Source organism: Lepidothrix coronata, unplaced genomic scaffold, assembly GCF_001604755.1.
Source record: "Lepidothrix coronata isolate B3197 unplaced genomic scaffold, Lepidothrix_coronata-1.0 Scaffold122, whole genome shotgun sequence".
Lineage (NCBI taxonomy): Eukaryota > Metazoa > Chordata > Aves > Passeriformes > Pipridae > Lepidothrix > Lepidothrix coronata.
The window spans coordinates 1469621-1486228 of NW_016690302.1; the positions used below are offsets into that span (position 1 = coordinate 1469621).

At 51.4% G+C, this 16608-nt stretch overlaps 1 protein-coding gene across 1 annotated transcript in view; it reads left to right on the forward strand.

Moving 5' to 3' along the window:
• Positions 1–2073: 2073 nt before the first annotated feature.
• The window catches only part of SAMD11 (sterile alpha motif domain containing 11), a 115461-nt gene continuing 100926 nt past the window's right edge, over positions 2074–16608 (forward strand). The window contains exons 1-3 of the mRNA XM_017825686.1: positions 2074–2448; positions 2794–3605; positions 5092–5183. Coding sequence (XP_017681175.1) covers positions 2810–3605; positions 5092–5183 — 888 coding nt within the window. The 5' untranslated portion in view covers positions 2074–2448; positions 2794–2809. The remainder of the gene's footprint in view (positions 2449–2793; positions 3606–5091; positions 5184–16608) is intronic.

Genomic DNA, 16608 nt, shown 5'->3' on the forward strand with positions numbered 1-16608 from the left:
ACACAACAGAAAGACAGTGGTGATTCCTCCCCCAGACCTGAGAACCTGTTCCAGTCCCTCGGTGTGGAATCCGCAAAGTGTTCCTGGTTCTCTCTCCAGCCACGTGTGCCTGGGTTTGCTCAGTGCTCTCTGATCTGCTCTCCAGTGGTGAATCTGTTTACACTAATCCTGAAAGCTCTGCTATTGAGAGAGTGGAGCTGAACAACTTCAGACTTCTGCTGTTCTGAACTCAGACATCCAGACACAGCTCTTGCTCTTTATTACAGGCAGGACTTGTTATTAATTTTAGTGCTGATGGGATCAGTCTGAATCTGCGCCTCTTGAACACCCCAAACTTCAGGGAGTTCTGCCAGAACACCTGTATGTGAGGAAGGTGTTCCTGGAGGATGAAGGCCAACCTTGTCCTGCTCTCCTGTGACCACTCCTGGAGGAATCATGGAGACTCACCTTTGGAGAAGGCCGTGGCCAAGCTCTCCCTACACTTGGAGGTGAAGTTGCCATTAGGAGTGGAGGTGAAGAACAGTAACCCTTGTGGCTGTAAAAAAGAAGGCTTTGAGAAAAAATACCTACTCCCCTGTAACAAGTGAAAAGAAATCAGGTCCATGAAGCCAAGTTACAAAGGAGATGGAGTCAAGGGAAGTAGATCTCAAGGCTCTGCAGAGCCCGGTGCAGTTCTAGGTGTGCCAGGCATGAAAGTTTCTGGGTGTGTAAGAGTGAGCAGTTCTCACCTGAGCTCCCTCCAGAATCCTCTCTCACTTCCACAGAGAATATCTGTGTCTCCCAGAGCCTCTTCCAAGCATTTTCCTTGGTTCATTAGGTGATAATAGAAAGTGATTTTCCCCCTGTAATCTTGAGCAATCAGAAGCATTAAGAATAAAAGCCTAAGCCTGAAAGCCTAAATGAGAGGGTTTGATGGCTATGTGTATCTGCCTCCTTCACTGCAGCAAGAAGCAAGGATGGGTCCCAGAGTTTGTGTTTCTCGAGAATAAACAAGCAAGAAACAAGGATCATGGTCAAGTAGTGTCAAGAGATAATTGAGGTTTGGGGCTTAGATTCCATTCCCAGATCTGCTGAACCCCAGAGAGGCAGTTTCTCTGCCTTCACTGGTAGGAAAGCAGTAACTGTGTCCCAAAAGTGGTCCATTAGTGGACTTTTTGTAAAACGAGAGGGTTACCTGTTAGCTGAGAGCTGGGGGGCACAGAAAATAACTCAGGTGGTGGTCCTTCTCCTGGTCTGTGAGTGCTTAGAGATGACCTGGGAGATGGTGCTGAAGTGGCAGGGGCAGTTACTGCTCAGGAACGACCCTGCCAGCTCTGCCAGTGGCTGGTTGGCACACGGCAAATCCATTTCCCACTGTCTGGAAGGCAAGTTCGACTTGCCACCACCTCCCCCTGTAAGCAGGCAACTCATGAGACACAGCTTGGGACCAAGCTGAGAACTTTTTGTTGTTCTGGGAACTCTGAGACAGAGCTCACACAGAACTCTCACTGTTTTGCCACCTAGTAAGACTTGCGGGCCGTATTTCTTGCCCTGCGTTTAAGGGGATAATTTATTTTTATTTCCCTTCTAGGTAGGATTCTTCCTGCCCAGTCGATCCTACTCAGCATCCAAAGGTAGGGAACTCCATCTTGGTGACGTGACAAATCTCTGTAACAACCGCACAACTTAATTTTGGGCCGCGTCGTCCTCTTGGGGCAGCTTCACACGGACCTCGTGCCACGGCATGTGATGGAAAACAAATTTACGCCGTGTCTCCCAAGCCTGGCTCCATCCCTACACGGGAATGAGAAGGATGCAGCCTGCCTTCCCAAGGTACAGCACAACGGGAGGCTGCCAGGGAGAGCGAGCAGCGGGTATTCCTGCACGGGGAGGGCACCCGGGGGTGCAGAGGGATGGGCAGCATGCGGGAGGGTGTCCGTGACCCCTCCGGGGCCGGGGGAGCCCCGGGTCCCCCCCGGGCTGGCGGCAGCCGGCGCTGGCCCCGCCGTCCGTCGCTCACCCCCCTCGCTGCCGCCGGCGCGGCGCTTCCAAAGCGCCTCTGCTGTTTAAATGGGCCAAGTTAGAGAAGCGGCGGCGGCGGCGGCGGAGGGAAATCTTGTTTGGTCAGAGTCTCCGAACTGTGCGGTGACTTCTGAGCACAGATCAATACGTGTCTGTCCCGGCTCGGGGCGGGGGAGGGGGGGGCCCGCCCGGCACAGCGCCGGCTTTTGGGGCTGGGGGCAGCGTTGTGGGGAGCGCAGAGCCGGCGGGGATGTCACCGTAGATGTCTGTGTGTCTGCGCGCGTGTAGAGATCTGTCTGTCTATCTATATGTATATACAGAGAGATACGGAGCGTAACACCACGTTTCTTAAAATCTCGTGCGGGAGTGGGAATTAAATAACCAACTCGCGGGGGATCATAAAAGGCTTCGGTGGGAGCGGGGCGAGTCCGCACCGCGCAGGTGAAGGTGGGCGGCCCCGGGGAAAGTTCGCCGCCGCCGCCCGGGTGTCTGGAGCCCCGCGGGCAGAGCCGGCACCGGCCGGGGCTCCGTCCTCCCGGCGGGCGCCGGCGGGGCGGGGAGGGGTCGCGGGGCGGCGGCGGGGGCGCAGCGTTTAATTTTAATTATTGCATATAAATAAATAAACCAGGTGTCAGTTTAAAGGAAGCGGCGGGGGAGGGAGGGTGAAAGGGGGGCTCTGGGTGGGCGGCGGGGAACCCTCCAGCCTGGTGAGAAGGTGGGTCGATCTAGGGGAATCAATAAGCTTTTTTTTTTTTTTTTTTTTTTTTTAAACCAAAATAATGTCTACGGCAGCAGAGACCTCTCCGAGATGTCAGGTATTAGTCCGGAGGGGCAGATCTGCGAGCCACACAGCAGCTCCCGGGTCTACGGTACATTAGCCTCTCCGTGGGAGAGGGATCCCAGACAGCTCTGCTGGGGAGCCAGCCCAGGAGATTTGTTAGCGGGCTGCTCCGGGGGATACCAGCCACCTCCGGCACCCGAGCGCCAAAGGTGCTTGTGTTGCTGCTGCTGCTGCTGCTGGCGCATTTCATCCAAACTCCAGCCAGAGCGGGGGCAAGTTGAACCGGAGACATTAGAGCCACTGTGCTTTGGAGAGACGAGGGCGCACGGGGAGCGCAGCAGCACCATGCCTGCTATCAAGAAGGAGCGACTTGACAGGGAAGAGATGGCCCTGGCAGCTTTTAACCAGCCCATGGAAACCTTACCTGACTATCTCGCCCCTCTGGCCGCCGCTGCCATTCCGGTGGTCACCCCGCACCCGCCGGCTTACGACCAGATCTTTGCCCACCGCGCGTACCTGGGCTTCCACGAGACCCACCACCCCCACCCGCACCACCCGCACCACCCCCACCACCTCCCCGAGGACCTGATGCTGGAGAGGTTTTCCTCCATCCCGGATTTCCAGCCCTTCTTTGACAACGGAGAGCCTTGCATCGAGGTGGAGTGCGGGGAGAACAAGGCGCTGCTCTACATCAATAAGTTGTGCCAGGGGAGCAAAGGACCCTCTATCCGGTACCGGGGAGAGTGGCTCACCCCCAACGAGTTCCAGTTTGTCAGCGGCAGGGAGACGGCCAAGGACTGGAAGCGCAGCATCAGGCACAAAGGTAAAGGCACCGCTCGGCGTGTGCCGGGGTCCCCGCGCCGCTCCGCTCTTCCTCAGCATCCTCCCTCTCGCCCCCGCGCTCGGGGAGCGGGATCCGAGGGGGAGCTTACCGGCTATTAGCGCCCGCACGGGGAGAGCTGAGCCCTGATCCCCTGCGGCCGTGCCCCCCTCCCCCGCGCACCCCCGGCCCCTCTCCGCCGGATCCCCGCGCCCCGCGACCGGCCAAGTTTTCCGGGGGATTTGGGAATAGTTCCTTTTTTTTTAGGGGTGGGGGGGGGTGGGTGGAGGGTGCGTGAGGAAGGCTGAGTGTTGATTTGGGGGGGGGGGCTCCTCGCTTGCTGGAGAGAAGTTTCATTCCGCGCGGGCGGAGGTTTGAACAGCAGGCGGACCGCGGGCTGCGGGGGCTCTCGGGGGGCTCGGCGCCCCTCGGGGGTGGTCGCCCGCCCCTGCGAGCCCCCGGCGGTGTCGGCGGCGGCGGTGTCGGGCAGAGCCGGCGCCGCGGGGAGCGGCAGCGCAGCCCCGGCCAGGCACCGGCGGGGCGGCGGGCGGGGCGGAGGGGGTGTTCCCCTCGCAGCTGGGTGGTGCGGGACCTCCGCGGCGCCGGCGGCTGCTGACGGGCGCCTGCCCTGCCTCCCTCCCTCCCCTCCCCGCCCGCCCGAGCCGGCGCCGCAGTCCCGGCACCGCGGCGGAGCTGCTGGTGCGGGCGGCAGGTGGAGAGCGGGGCCCCGGCGGAGGAGCGGGGGGCTCCGGGGGGAGCAGCGGGGGCGGGCGGGGAGAGAGCGGAGCCGATGCGGCACGTAATGAGCTCTGAGACCTGGAGGTGTCAGCCCTGGGGGGCTGAGGAGCGATTAGGAGGTGACTGACACCTCGCCTGGGTTATTGATCGCCAGAGCGCCGGGGCATCGCTTCGGGCCGCCGCGCTAATTGCCGGGGCTCCCGTGCGCATCGCTCCCGTTTCTTTTATTACCGGGGCTCCTGCCGCCTTCGGGAAAAGCTCAATTCCTCTGGGGTGAGTCAGGAGGACTGAGGCGCAGTGGACAGAGGAGCAGCGGGGAGGCGCCGCGTGGGCTGCCCCGCTCGCCCGGCCGTGCCCCGGGTGCGTGGGCAGCGCGCAGCCTGCGGGGGCTTGGCCGCGGCTCTGCCGGGCTGTGGGAGCTCCTCCTGCCGCGGCTCTGCCCTGGGTGTGCGGGAGCTCCTCCTGCCGCGGCTCTGCCGGGCTGCGGGAGCGCTGGAACCAAGGACAGGCAGCGGCTGCCGAGGGCTGCGCCGGTGCTTCCTTCCCTCCGCGGGTACCTGCGGGGGAGAAAGTTGGATGAAGCGGCAGGCGGGGGTGGGTGCTGGTAGGCAGGCGAGGGGAGGGGTGTGTATAGGGAAGCAGACGCGTGCACCCCCCCTCCCTATTCCCCCCTTTCCCTCAATACTTTCCTTTTATAAACGTGCTGATCCTTTTTCTTCTTCTTCTGCTTTTTCTTCTCCTCTGCATATAGGGAAAAGTTTGAAGACTCTTATGTCCAAAGGAATCTTACAGGTACATCCTCCAATCTGTGATTGCCCTGGGTGTCGAATTTCGTCTCCAGTGGTAAGATTATTGTTAAACTATGTGCTTTAGCTAAGACATCTTCCCTCTCCTCTGCCTCCTTCTCTTTAAAAAAAAAAAAAAATCCCTTTGCTTCTGTGATCATGAAACCGTGATCTCTGAGGGTCATCGAGTCTGCCAGAGCCCTGCTTGCACTGTGAGGGTTCCTGCAGTCTAGGGAGAGGCGAGCAGGAGAGGAGCTGGGAAGCAGAGCAGATGGGAAGAGCAGTGTTTGACCTAAAGGAAGCAGCACACGGCGTGATTTTTTTGGTTTTCAGGGGGAGCTGTCTGTGCGCAAAGGCAAATCGTTCAGGAGCCTCTTCCTTATTCCCACCCCTTCATTTTTGTGTATTGTGCAGAGGTGTAAAAATGGCTAAATAAAGCGAAAGGGAATTGTAATTGCACCCACGTGTCAGAGTCAGAACAGCCACAGTTTACAAACCATCAGTGAATTTGGTTAGATGAACTTAATGAGGAAAACAAGCTCATCTTAAATGCTTACAACTTGAACAACATTCATGTCACGGGTCACAGTTATGGCTTTTAGAGATCTTTTCTTCCCAGCTTTTGAGTTCCTTGTGTATTCTGCTGTCTTGCCTTTATCCTGAGACTTTCAAAATCTCTCATCAACATTTTCATGGAAAAGATGTTGATGCTATATATAAAAAGCTACTGAAATCATAGTAAAGTAAGGCTTTAAAAAAGTTCATCGTGTATAAAAATAACCATGAAGTACAATAATATCTAACCGTGAGGGCGAAGCTGTTGGTTTGGTGAACTAAAGCAGGTCTTGGTGTGAAAGAACAACACTGTCAGTAGCACTGTGGAAACAGATACAGCTGGAAATTTTCGTACTTTTACTCACTGAAATCAACCTTTTTTTAACATTTTTTTATTGCTTCTTTGGCGTCAGGTCTCTGTCCACAGAGAGTCTCTGTCGTGGTTTGGCACGACAGATAGAATTGTGAGTTTGTATCGTTCCTGGGTAGTATCTCTGTGTATGCATGGTTATATCCACATTCCCATGGGAAGGGGCTCAGAACAATAATCAGAGTCACATAAATTAAATGTGAAGGTGTCTTGCCTGTGTGTTGTGCAGCACCAGGTCCGTCCCACTGCCCATCGGGCTCACAGGGACTGGTTCTGCTGCACCATTGCCGTGGTGCTTTAAACCAGGTGGACTGAAACCTGGCTCTTGTGAGTTCCTCTGGGTTGATGGGGCAAGGTGTGTGCTGGGGTGTGATCAGCTTCCTCCAGCTCAGAGCTTGGCATGTGCTTTAGTTACCAATCCTGTGGATCAGAGCCAACAACTGGCAGACCAAAGGGATGTGCCACAGTTGTGGTGGTGTTGAGAAGTGTCTGGCCAGGTGACACTGTCTGCTGGGCACTTTTTGACTACTAAGTTGCATTAGTTGGTAGCCCAAAGGCCATACTACGCTTTCCTAGCAGCAGCATTTTTAATAGCTGTGCAGGGATCTGTGCATTTCCCGATGGGAAGGCAGCTCTGCATGGAACAAGTGTCTGGTAGACTTTTAGAACTGAATTTGAGAAGTTCAGATAGAGGAAAAAAGAGGTTGGTGTAGTTTTGGGAAAGGAGAAATAAATCTTTCTGGACTTGCCTCCCGCTGCTTCCCCGGCTGGAAGGGGGTTTTGATGTCAGAATTTGCACAGCAAGGCCAAACCCCAGTGAGGACTTTCATCAGAACTCTTTTTTGTCAGTGCTCGCTGCCCTTTCTGTGCTGTAATTAGAACACGTTATCTGACCAAAGGACAGTTCCACATATTGAACCTGAAATATTTCGCTAGTGCCTTGTCGTAGCTACGTGCACCACACATTCCAAACAGTCACACAAGGAGGAGGATTAAAAATCGGGCACAGTTTCCCTTTCCCCATTTAGTGATCACCCAGTCAAGCACCGCTGAGATCAAAGGGCTGATTCTCCTCTAGTGCAGAAATCCTTTATATTTTATAGCGTCGGTCAGTTGAAATTTGCAATGCCTGGTCCTTGTGCTGCTGTGTTATCCCATGGGGGTGTGGAGGTGGGGAGCTGATCCTGCCTGCAGCCGGTTCCACTGATCAGTCCTTGGACAGCGGGAATAGGCCAGGAAAACTCAAGCCCTGCCTTTGGAACGGTGGCAAGCCCAGCTCACCGCAGGCAGCAAAGGGAGCGCTCCAGGGCTGAGCCCGGCTCTTCCTTTGGGAAAGGTGACATCCAGTGCATCCCAGCCAGGCGGGAATAGTAGGGGCTCTTAATCCCCGCATCGATGGCTCAGAGGCCCTGCCTGGCTCTCCGTCTAAGGCTGAGAGGAGAGAGGAGCGGTCTGTCCGTAAAGGGAAACCGCGTCGTGCCCCAACCCCGCGCTGGCAGGAGCCGGAGCCGAGCCGGGCACGGCTCCCCCCGAGGGCTGAGCTGCTCCCCCCGAGGGCTGAGCTCCTCCCCCGCTGCGCGGGGTCCCCGCAGAGCAGCCGAGCGCGGTACCCCCCCCATCCCTCCCCGGGGCTGGCGCCGCGTCCCCCCCTCCCGTGCCCGCGCCCCGGCCGCGGTGCCGGCGGTGCCGGGGGAGCGGCGCCCGCCCCCCACCGCCCCGTCGCAGCTCGTTTGCTGCCGCAGCTGCAGACAGGGGCCGGCGCCGGGCCCCGCTCCGCCACCGACCGCCGGTTTCCTGCGAGGCTCAGGGGAGAGAGGAGGGGGGGGAGAGAGAGCGGCCGCGTCGCGCCGGCCGCCCTGGCGCCTCCTCCCCCCGGGCCGCGGCCGCCCCCGCGCCGGCATCCATCAATCAGCGGGGGGAAGGCGGGGGGAGGGATGCAGGAGGGCCCCGCAGGGTCGCGCCGAGCCGTGGGGGATGCGGGGAGAGCACCCGCGGGAGTGCGGGAGGATGGGGAGGGCATCCCCTGCGCGCTGGGAGGCTGGAAGGGCAGAGGCGTCCTTTGGGTCACACAGCGATGGGGGAAGCGGTGCCTGCCCCTGGGGCTTTGTGCCCCAGCCTCTGCACAGAGGCTTTTCAGGTCAGAAAGGGAAGAACGGCACAGGTCTGGGTCCCTTCAGAGTTGCAGAGGCACAGGAGCGTTCACGCAGTAAGTTGTCAGACGGGGGAGGCGGTGTCTGCCCCTCTGCTTTGTGCCCCGGCCTTGGCACAGAAGGTTTTCAGATCTGGAGGGCAGGAATGGAACAGGTCTGGGTCCCTTCAGTTTTGCAGAAGCACAGGATACCAAACGTTCACAAAGTTGAGTGGTCAGATGTGAACTAGGGGTCTTCCCCCCAAATTTGTGCTTGTCAGTTCTGGGCAGTTTGTCTGTTTGGAGCCCTGGATGGATTCCAGTCTATTCTGGTGAAGCCCATTCCCCCCAGGGTTCCCTCTGCCCCATCGAAGTTTGAATACCACTCGTGCATTCTCTCCATCTCTGCTTTCAACCCACAGCCAGGGCTGGTCTTTAAAGTGACAGTGGGCTTTTATAGCCGGAGGGAGGGGGGAACAGCTCTAAAATGTTTATTGCTAAATGAAAATAACTTAGATTTGTGAAGTCCAGCATTGGATATCTAGGATAGCAGCAGAAAGGCATTTGATTGTTTCCCCCATCAGACTGTGTGCGACCCTTTACTGTGTTTGCATTCTAGTAGTGCTGCCTCTAAAAGTGAGTTAGGACTGACTGGACATTGTCTGCTCCTTATCCTCTTTTCCCATCTGTTCTTGGACAGGGTGTCAGTTTGAAAGGTGGCCCATGTTGAAGTTCAAGGTTCAGGTCACAGGTGAATGAGGGAAGGCCGGGTTCCCCAGAGCTATTGTGACATGGCCCTATTCAAACAAAACAAAAACTACCACAGAGAGATGTTTAGTTTTTGTCCCATCTCCTTCGTCGCATGCTGAGACACATGGTGGTTGTGCATAACTCAGTCACTGACAATGGTAATTCATTTGCTTACTGGGGCAGTGTTTTGCTCTTGGTTTGGTTTATATGTGATTTATTTGCTGCTTTTTTGCTCTTCGTCATCGTCGTTGTTGTTTTCGTTTGATGCCCCGAGGTTAAGGCGTTAGTCCAAGACTTTGTCAGGGATGGAAAAAGTAACTGTCTGCTTACTTCTAATAAAAATGAATGCCAGTAAACAGCTAAATCTCTTGTTATTTAGCTCCAAGGTTTCTGAGCATTCTCCTGTTCCCTGTTTTGGGGTGCAGGGGTGGAAGGCAGCTCTGTGTCACCCCCAACCAGTGGCTTTGTGTCACTCGTGCTGTTTGGTTCTGGCTGCAGCTCTACTCACTGCCCTTCCCCAGGGATGCTGTCCTGGCTGCTCCACAGGTTTCCTGGAGAGCCAGGAGCTGCACAGGGGCAGAGAAGGGAGATCCTTGGGCTACTGAGTTGACCCTGTGTGGTGGGACCCAAATTCAGAGACTGGCCCAAAAGGGGAATCTCTCACGCCGGACATGAGTCTCTCATGAGAACTTTCCTATGAGAAGAGGACTTTGCCTGCTGGAGAACTGAGCTGGCTGCCTGTAGAGTCAAGGATTAATTCTGAAATTTCACTGTTAATGGAACAGATTAGATTTAGGTTCATTTTTGAGCTGCTGTGGGTTTAAGGATTGGAGCTGGAGAACGTTGGGGTTTATGTGAAGGGGACTGTTTTCATAACTTTGCCTTTGTGTCCCGGGGGGCTGCCTTATGAATGTGGAAAAAGCCCCTCTGTAAAGCAGACTTATAAACCTCTTTATCCCCCCAAGGTCTTTGGCACAGTCTGTTGATTTTTATTTGTGGTTTCATGCTGATTTGGCTTGTTGCTTTTAATCCAGCACATTTTAGTTTGGGTTAGTGTTTGTTGGAGGTTTTTGAGTTGGTTGGGCTTTTTTTTTGTTTGTGGGTTTTTTTCCTTCTGTTTTGCTTTTTAATGGACTTGGCTCAGGTGATTTTTAGCGTGTGTGTGCTGCACTGCAGACTTGGGAATTCAACTTGAATTCTCAACAAAAGTTTCTTCAAAATCTGTCGGATTTCACCTTTAGGGAGAAACTGGAGATAAATAAGGTGTGTCATGGTCTTAAATGGGGTGAGAGGCTCACACATCCCATGCAGGGATGGGAAGAGGTGTTGAGTTTGAGTCCACAGCCTCAGCTTGCAGGGCTTTGTGATCTGAGGACAGTGGGAAAACGTGTGTCAGCTTCTTTCTTTCACAGGAGACTCCTTAAAATCAACTGGTTTTGGGTCATAGAGCGCTTCACCAAAAGGGGATTTCCAGGGGAGAACTGGCAGCTTGAACGGAGAGTCAGTGTGGCAGTGAGAGGTGCTCCTAAATGTGTTCTGCTCTGGAAATTATTCCTCATGGTCCTCAAAAACTCTGCTCCTGAGCAGGGCACGTGGCAGTTTCGTGGTGTCCACTGTCAGAGGTTTGGAGGACGGGGGTTGCACCAATAAAAGGGCTGGTTATTGTTTCACACAGAGGCAAAACAAACCCAGATCAATGGCACCAAGGGTGCCAGCACAATACTGAAGGATTTAATTTTGTGGATTATTAAATACCCTCTGGAAAGGAAAATATTAATTGGATTGCAGCCTTGTGAGTGAGCAGCAGAGATGTACGAGCAGCTGTGGCTTAGGAAAATAATTTTATCTTACAATGGGCTTCAAGGAGTTCCAAGTGGGGGAGGTTTGTCCTCGTGCAAGAGCTGTGGTGAACATTTCTGCTGTTGCAGAGAGCAGTGATGAGACACTGGAGGCAAAAGGTCTTGTATGATGTGTGTGAGTTCAGTGTTTGTGAATAACAGGCCAAGCTCTGAAAGAATATTCGTGCTGAGGTTGGTGTGTGTGAGGGATCCTGCTTGGAGCGAGCAGATTTCCTCCTGGGATTCCATAAAGGCTGCAGAGGGGGTTTCCTCACCCCACAGACAAGTGTCATGTCTGGCACTGAGGAATCCTGTTCTCTGGTGGGCTCTGCTGTAGGAAGAGGAAGTTTCTGAGCCCTCAGCCCCTCTGGGATTAAGTTTGACCCACAAAATTGGCAGCTGCAGCCACAACTCCTTGCCTGGTGGTTGGTGCTGTGCTGCATCAGGTCTAGAAAACCTCCTGCTCTGAGGAAAAGAAAGTGAAGCATGGGAAGAAAGACAGACAAATAAATATATAGGAGCAGGGAAAGCAACATCATCTTGTTAGCGCCGTGTCAAGGGCAGTGTAAAGGTGACATAGGATAAGTAATTTTGCTGTCAAAATTATTTAGAGATGTCATTAAACTGCTTAGGGCTGTCTCTGCTGCTTCAGGGCACAGACACCTGGTTTTAATTTGCAGTGGTCTGTGTCCAAACTTTCTGGCCTTATTCAAAGGGAGCAGTGCTAATTTGGAGCCTGGTGGCAAATGCCTTCAGTGAGCACGGGATCTGAATGGCCAGGGTGACTGAAGAGCAGGATTAACTCCCTCATAAACTTGGTTCATTTAAAACTGCCAACCAGTTCGAGTCTGTGGGGATGATGAACTTTTCAGGTGGCTTGTTGTGGTTCAGTTATGGGACAGGGAGAGCAGAGGAGCAGTTTCCTACTGGAAACCTATTGGAGGTGTTCAAGGCCAGGTTGGACAGGGCTTGGAGCAACCTGGTCTAGTGGGAGCTGTCCCTGTCACCTGCAGGGGGTGAAATGAGATGTGCTTTAAGGTCCCTTCCATCCCAAACCATTCTGTAATTCTGTGATTGGCCTTAGACTTTGGAAAAGAGATCCACTCTGTCTTTATTTAAGTATTGCTTGGCCAAAATATTGTGCTTGCAAAATCACATTGTTTTGTCTGTATTTTTTCCTTTCCTATCAATCATGTTTGTTTGCTTTTGTGGGTTTTGTTTGTTTGTTTTTCTTTCAACCCCCCTCCTCCCCTTCTGCATTGTCTTACCCTGTTTCTCTTATGCCCACTCTATTTCCATTATCTGGAAAACATCTTGCTGCGCAGCAGATCCTCATTTGGCATCTGTGCCCTGTTCCCTGTCTTCTTCCTTCTGTGTTTTGAAATATTGAAATGCATCTTCTTCGCTTTTCCAGCTGAAGAATCACCATTCACACCATTTCAGGGCTTTTTTTTTTTTTTTTTCTGTTAGGGCAAGCTCACCTCCCTCACCTTCCTGACTTCTGGCAGATGGCACTGAAGAACTCTTTGTAGGGCCCTCTGTCCCAAACTCAGTTTTCCAGCTGAGGACAAGGAAAGACTCTCCTCAGGAGTTAGTTAATGTTGCAGGAATCACGTGCAGTTTTGTAAATAAACCAGCACATTTTTTAGCACTCTCTGCTTTACTCTCACCCTGCTCTTGAGTGAAGGTGAATCTTCTGTACACACCACCTGCACTGCTGGAGCAATGCATTTCCTTTCTGTTATTTTTGGCTCTGTTATTTTAGCAAAACCAGGGTGAGAACAGAGAGGAAATTACACATTCCCCTGGGCCATAAATATAATCTGATAAGGGATTTTCTTGTAACCTGTGTCTGAGGATGAGGAAGGATGGATGGAGGGAATTCCCAAGCACTGAAAGGTTCTTGCTCGTTCACTTTGCCTCCAGTTCATGTGGAAATTGTAGCTTTTGCTTTATTTTGCACATGTGTAACAGAGCCACAGAATCTGGGAAATACCATCAAGCCCAAATTTGCCCTGTTCTTTGATTACCTGCACGAAAATATTCCCGTGCATCAAATCCCTCATTTTAAGATGTCAGGACAGCTTCAATAACTATGGAAAGCAGGCTCTTTAATCTTTTATATCTTCAGCTAGAAAGAAACTTGCAGCAGCATTGCCAACCAGCTGGGTCACTGGAGGCAGAGTCACCTTGGTGCAGCATCTACAGACATCAGCTAAGGCCCCATGAGAGTTCCAGAGAACTGGGAAGCAGGAAAACTTGAGAGGTTTTGGTGATAGGAGAGACACTGGAGGCAGCCATTTGGTCTAGAAAGCACAAAATCTGAAATATTTCTAATGATGACACTGGAAAGATATTGTGTGTTTGGCTGCTGGTTCCCAGTTGGGTGCTGGGAGCGTGTCAGGTAATTCAGAAATCAGCTCTGGGGTGTTAAATGGCTTCACTTACCTCGGGCCTGTTAATCACCACAGCTTCTTAGTATAAAACTTTTCCTTCTGAAGGCGAGCAGAGTGCTCTGCCAGTGGAGTCCTGGGAGTGTCTTACCCCAGGAGCTTGCATTTATCACCCAGCCTCTGGGGCAGTGCTAATTCAGGAGTGGGGAGCACATTCCCCCCCAGTGGTGGCTGCTGCTCTGCCTGTCTCTGCCCATCAAATTGCAAAAACTCCCTTGCAACCCCATCCTTCCTTTTTATCCAGAGATGGATGTGATAGGTGGTACTTGGCTCTGTGGAAGCTGCTTTTGCTGTGTTGCCAGGGCAACCAGAGATGGCCCCTGAAGACAGGAAAGGGCAAGCATTCCTTTCTGCTACAGTCTGGAGCATCAGTGATTGAATGAGATTAGATAGAATTAGATAATCCTGAAATTCACAGTGATTTGACGCCAGACCTTTATTAAATAAGTAAAAGTACCAGCCCTTATAGTAAAAATGAATTCTTTTAGATCAATAACTTTTCCCACCGTTCACCACAGCTGTGATCCTTGAGATCTCTTTTTTTCTGTGACACGGGGTGAACCACACAGACCTGCCTTTTTACATTTTTTATTTTTTTTTTCTGTATTTCTTTTTCCCCCCCCAGAGAGGAGTGTGATATCAATTCCTCTTTTATTTCCCCCTCGTGATTCACCCACTTAACCCCAAAGTAAACTTACAGAGGAAGGCACTGCAAGGTTCTTCAGTGATGGTTCAGTGCACTCGAGTTTACAATACTGGGGTTACTTAAACACTGTACCCCATTAGTCTTGAGTATTTTACGGTGTTTTAAAGCCAGTTAAAAGAATGAAAATGAGTTGGATGTTGTGAATGGCTGGGTAGTTTTTTTGTTCTTTGTGTATTCCATGCCTAAAACTGTTGGGACCTCATCCATGCCCCTGGCATGTTCCTGCTTAGCTGCAGTGGAATTGAGACCTAAAGTAAATGTGGGTTAAAATAAGGATGGCCTTTGATCACAATCAGGCAAGATTTACATCCCTTTAGCTCTTGTTGACTTCTTTTTCATCTTTAGACTGGCATAGCTTGTGTCAAAATCTGGTGTGCACCAGAGGACACCCAGCAGAGCATGGAAAATGGGGGGTGTTCTGTCCTTTAAGCAGTTTTATTTCTTAGCAAGCTACAGTGGCTCTTTCAGGGGGCTGATTTATTTATATATATATTTATTTATAATATAATTTATATAAAGTATAATATATATGTAATATATATAATATATATATATAATATATTTATATATTTTATTTTTATATATATGTATTTTTTTGTGGTGGTGGTGGTGCTGCTGTCCCAAACAGCACTGCTGAGGGTTTTGCAGGCACAGTGTGCTCTCAAAGCAGACAAGGAGCAGCCCATCCAGACTGAGCCTGGCTACTCTTTATCAGGATGCTTTTAATTCTGAATTAAAATGTAATACATTTGGGTTTTCAAGCCCCAAATTAACAATGTGATGCCTTAAAACATTTTTTTTTTTGGCTTGAAATTTATGAGCTGGTCATCCAGGTCTGTGGATCTGGGCTAGTTTGTGTCAGCAGCGTGGATCTGGTTTTTTGAAGTCTCACCTGGCTGTGATGGGTCTCTCAGAAGTAAATTCAGTAATTCTATGAGGCTGGTAAATATTCCTGTCCCCTGGTGTGTGCAGAGGGCAAAAATCATCCTTGCTTTGGGAGGATTTAGTTCTCCCTTTGATGTCTCTGCTGTTGTCTTTAAATCACCATAGAATCTGGGGGGAAAAAAAAGCACGTGCAAAGGATATTTGAAATTATGTGCTCTCTAAGTTACTGTGCTTTACCTTGAGCTGCGTGACGCTGAAAAACTTGCATCTTGAGAGTCATTTTTTTGTTGTGGTGGGACTCCTCTAACCCTCTGGACTGCTTTTCATACCAAGCTCTGGAAACAAGAGCAAAAACTAATTCCCCCCCCCCCCATATCACAAGGAAACACTTCCATGCAACGAAGTGGGAGAAAGGGAAGGACAGAGGAGGCTGAAAAATGTTTGTGTGCGAGTCCTGTGTGTTAAGACCAAACTCTAAATAGATCTGCACCGTGTCTAATTCCACCCTCACCAGCAGGACAACAGGACATGTTGTTGGCAGAGTGTTTTCAGAATCATAGAATCACAGGATGGTTTGGGTGGGAGGGGACCTGAAAGCTCATCTCATTCCAGCCCCCTGCCATGGGCAGGGACACCTTCCACTAGCCCAGTCTTGGTACCTGAGGACACAGGAGGTCTGAATTCTCACTTGTAGTGCTCTTATTTCTCACTCACAAAGTTGTGTGGTGGTGTAAGATCAAACACCTTGCAGAAATCTAAGCACATTACCCCGGTGCCATTGTCTCAGCAAAAAAGATATATTAGTTTAACATCTTTTCCATTAACAAGCTTTAATTTGCATAAATTATATCACCCTCCATTAATTTATTATGACTCGTCCAGTTCCTCTATTTCATTATTTCTCCTGGGGGTTATAAAATTCCTTGGATTAGTCTGCTTATGCTTTTTAAAATGCAGTCACAGTGCCGTGTTTTCCTGTTTACTTTGTATTTCCTCATTGTTCTGAGGCTCAATAAAAATCTTGAGTGAAGACTCTGGAGAACATCCCGGGATAACTATTCCGAAAGTCTTCGAGAGCAACTTATCTAAATCTGCTGATTTAAATCTATTATCACTTAAGAAGTTTCTGTTTGGGAACCTCCTAATTCACTGCTGGATTGAAAAGTATTTCATATCCATACCATATCAGGGCTGGCTTTTTCTCCCGGGGCAGAAAGAAAAATATTTGTTGAATATTCTTATTTTTTCAGCATTTCTGGTGGTTCTACCCTTCCCACCTGATAATAGGCCGAAACCATTATTTGCCTCCTGCCAGTTTACAAACCAGTTTGGAGTTCTCCCGTGAATGAAGGCATTGTTAAAATCACACCTGCAATTATTGAAGATTAAAATCTCCCTGGTGGGTGGGGAAGGACGGGCCTTCCCCACCACAGAGGCCCTTCGTGTTGTGCTGATGGAATATCCAACTGGCTTAAAGTCTGTTACTCCTTAGGATTTGCTTCATGCCTCCAGTGGGATTTCTGCCTTTTTGCCTCCTGTTGAGTGTGGGTTTGATCACAAACCCGGTGTGTGGAGCAGCTGGAGGTGCCTCTGTGGAGGGAATGCTGCTTCCTCTCCGTCCTCTCCACGTGGTGTTTGCTCCTTGCCAGCCCGAGCTTGTGGGTTTGGGTAATGAATAGATGTGCTGGGCTGCAAACAAATGACCTCTGTGGCTTTCTCGTGAGGGCCAAGCCTTTCCCCCACCTCGATGCTGTTCCAGTTTGCTCTCTTGTCTGACTGCTTTGGTTTTCTCCTGATC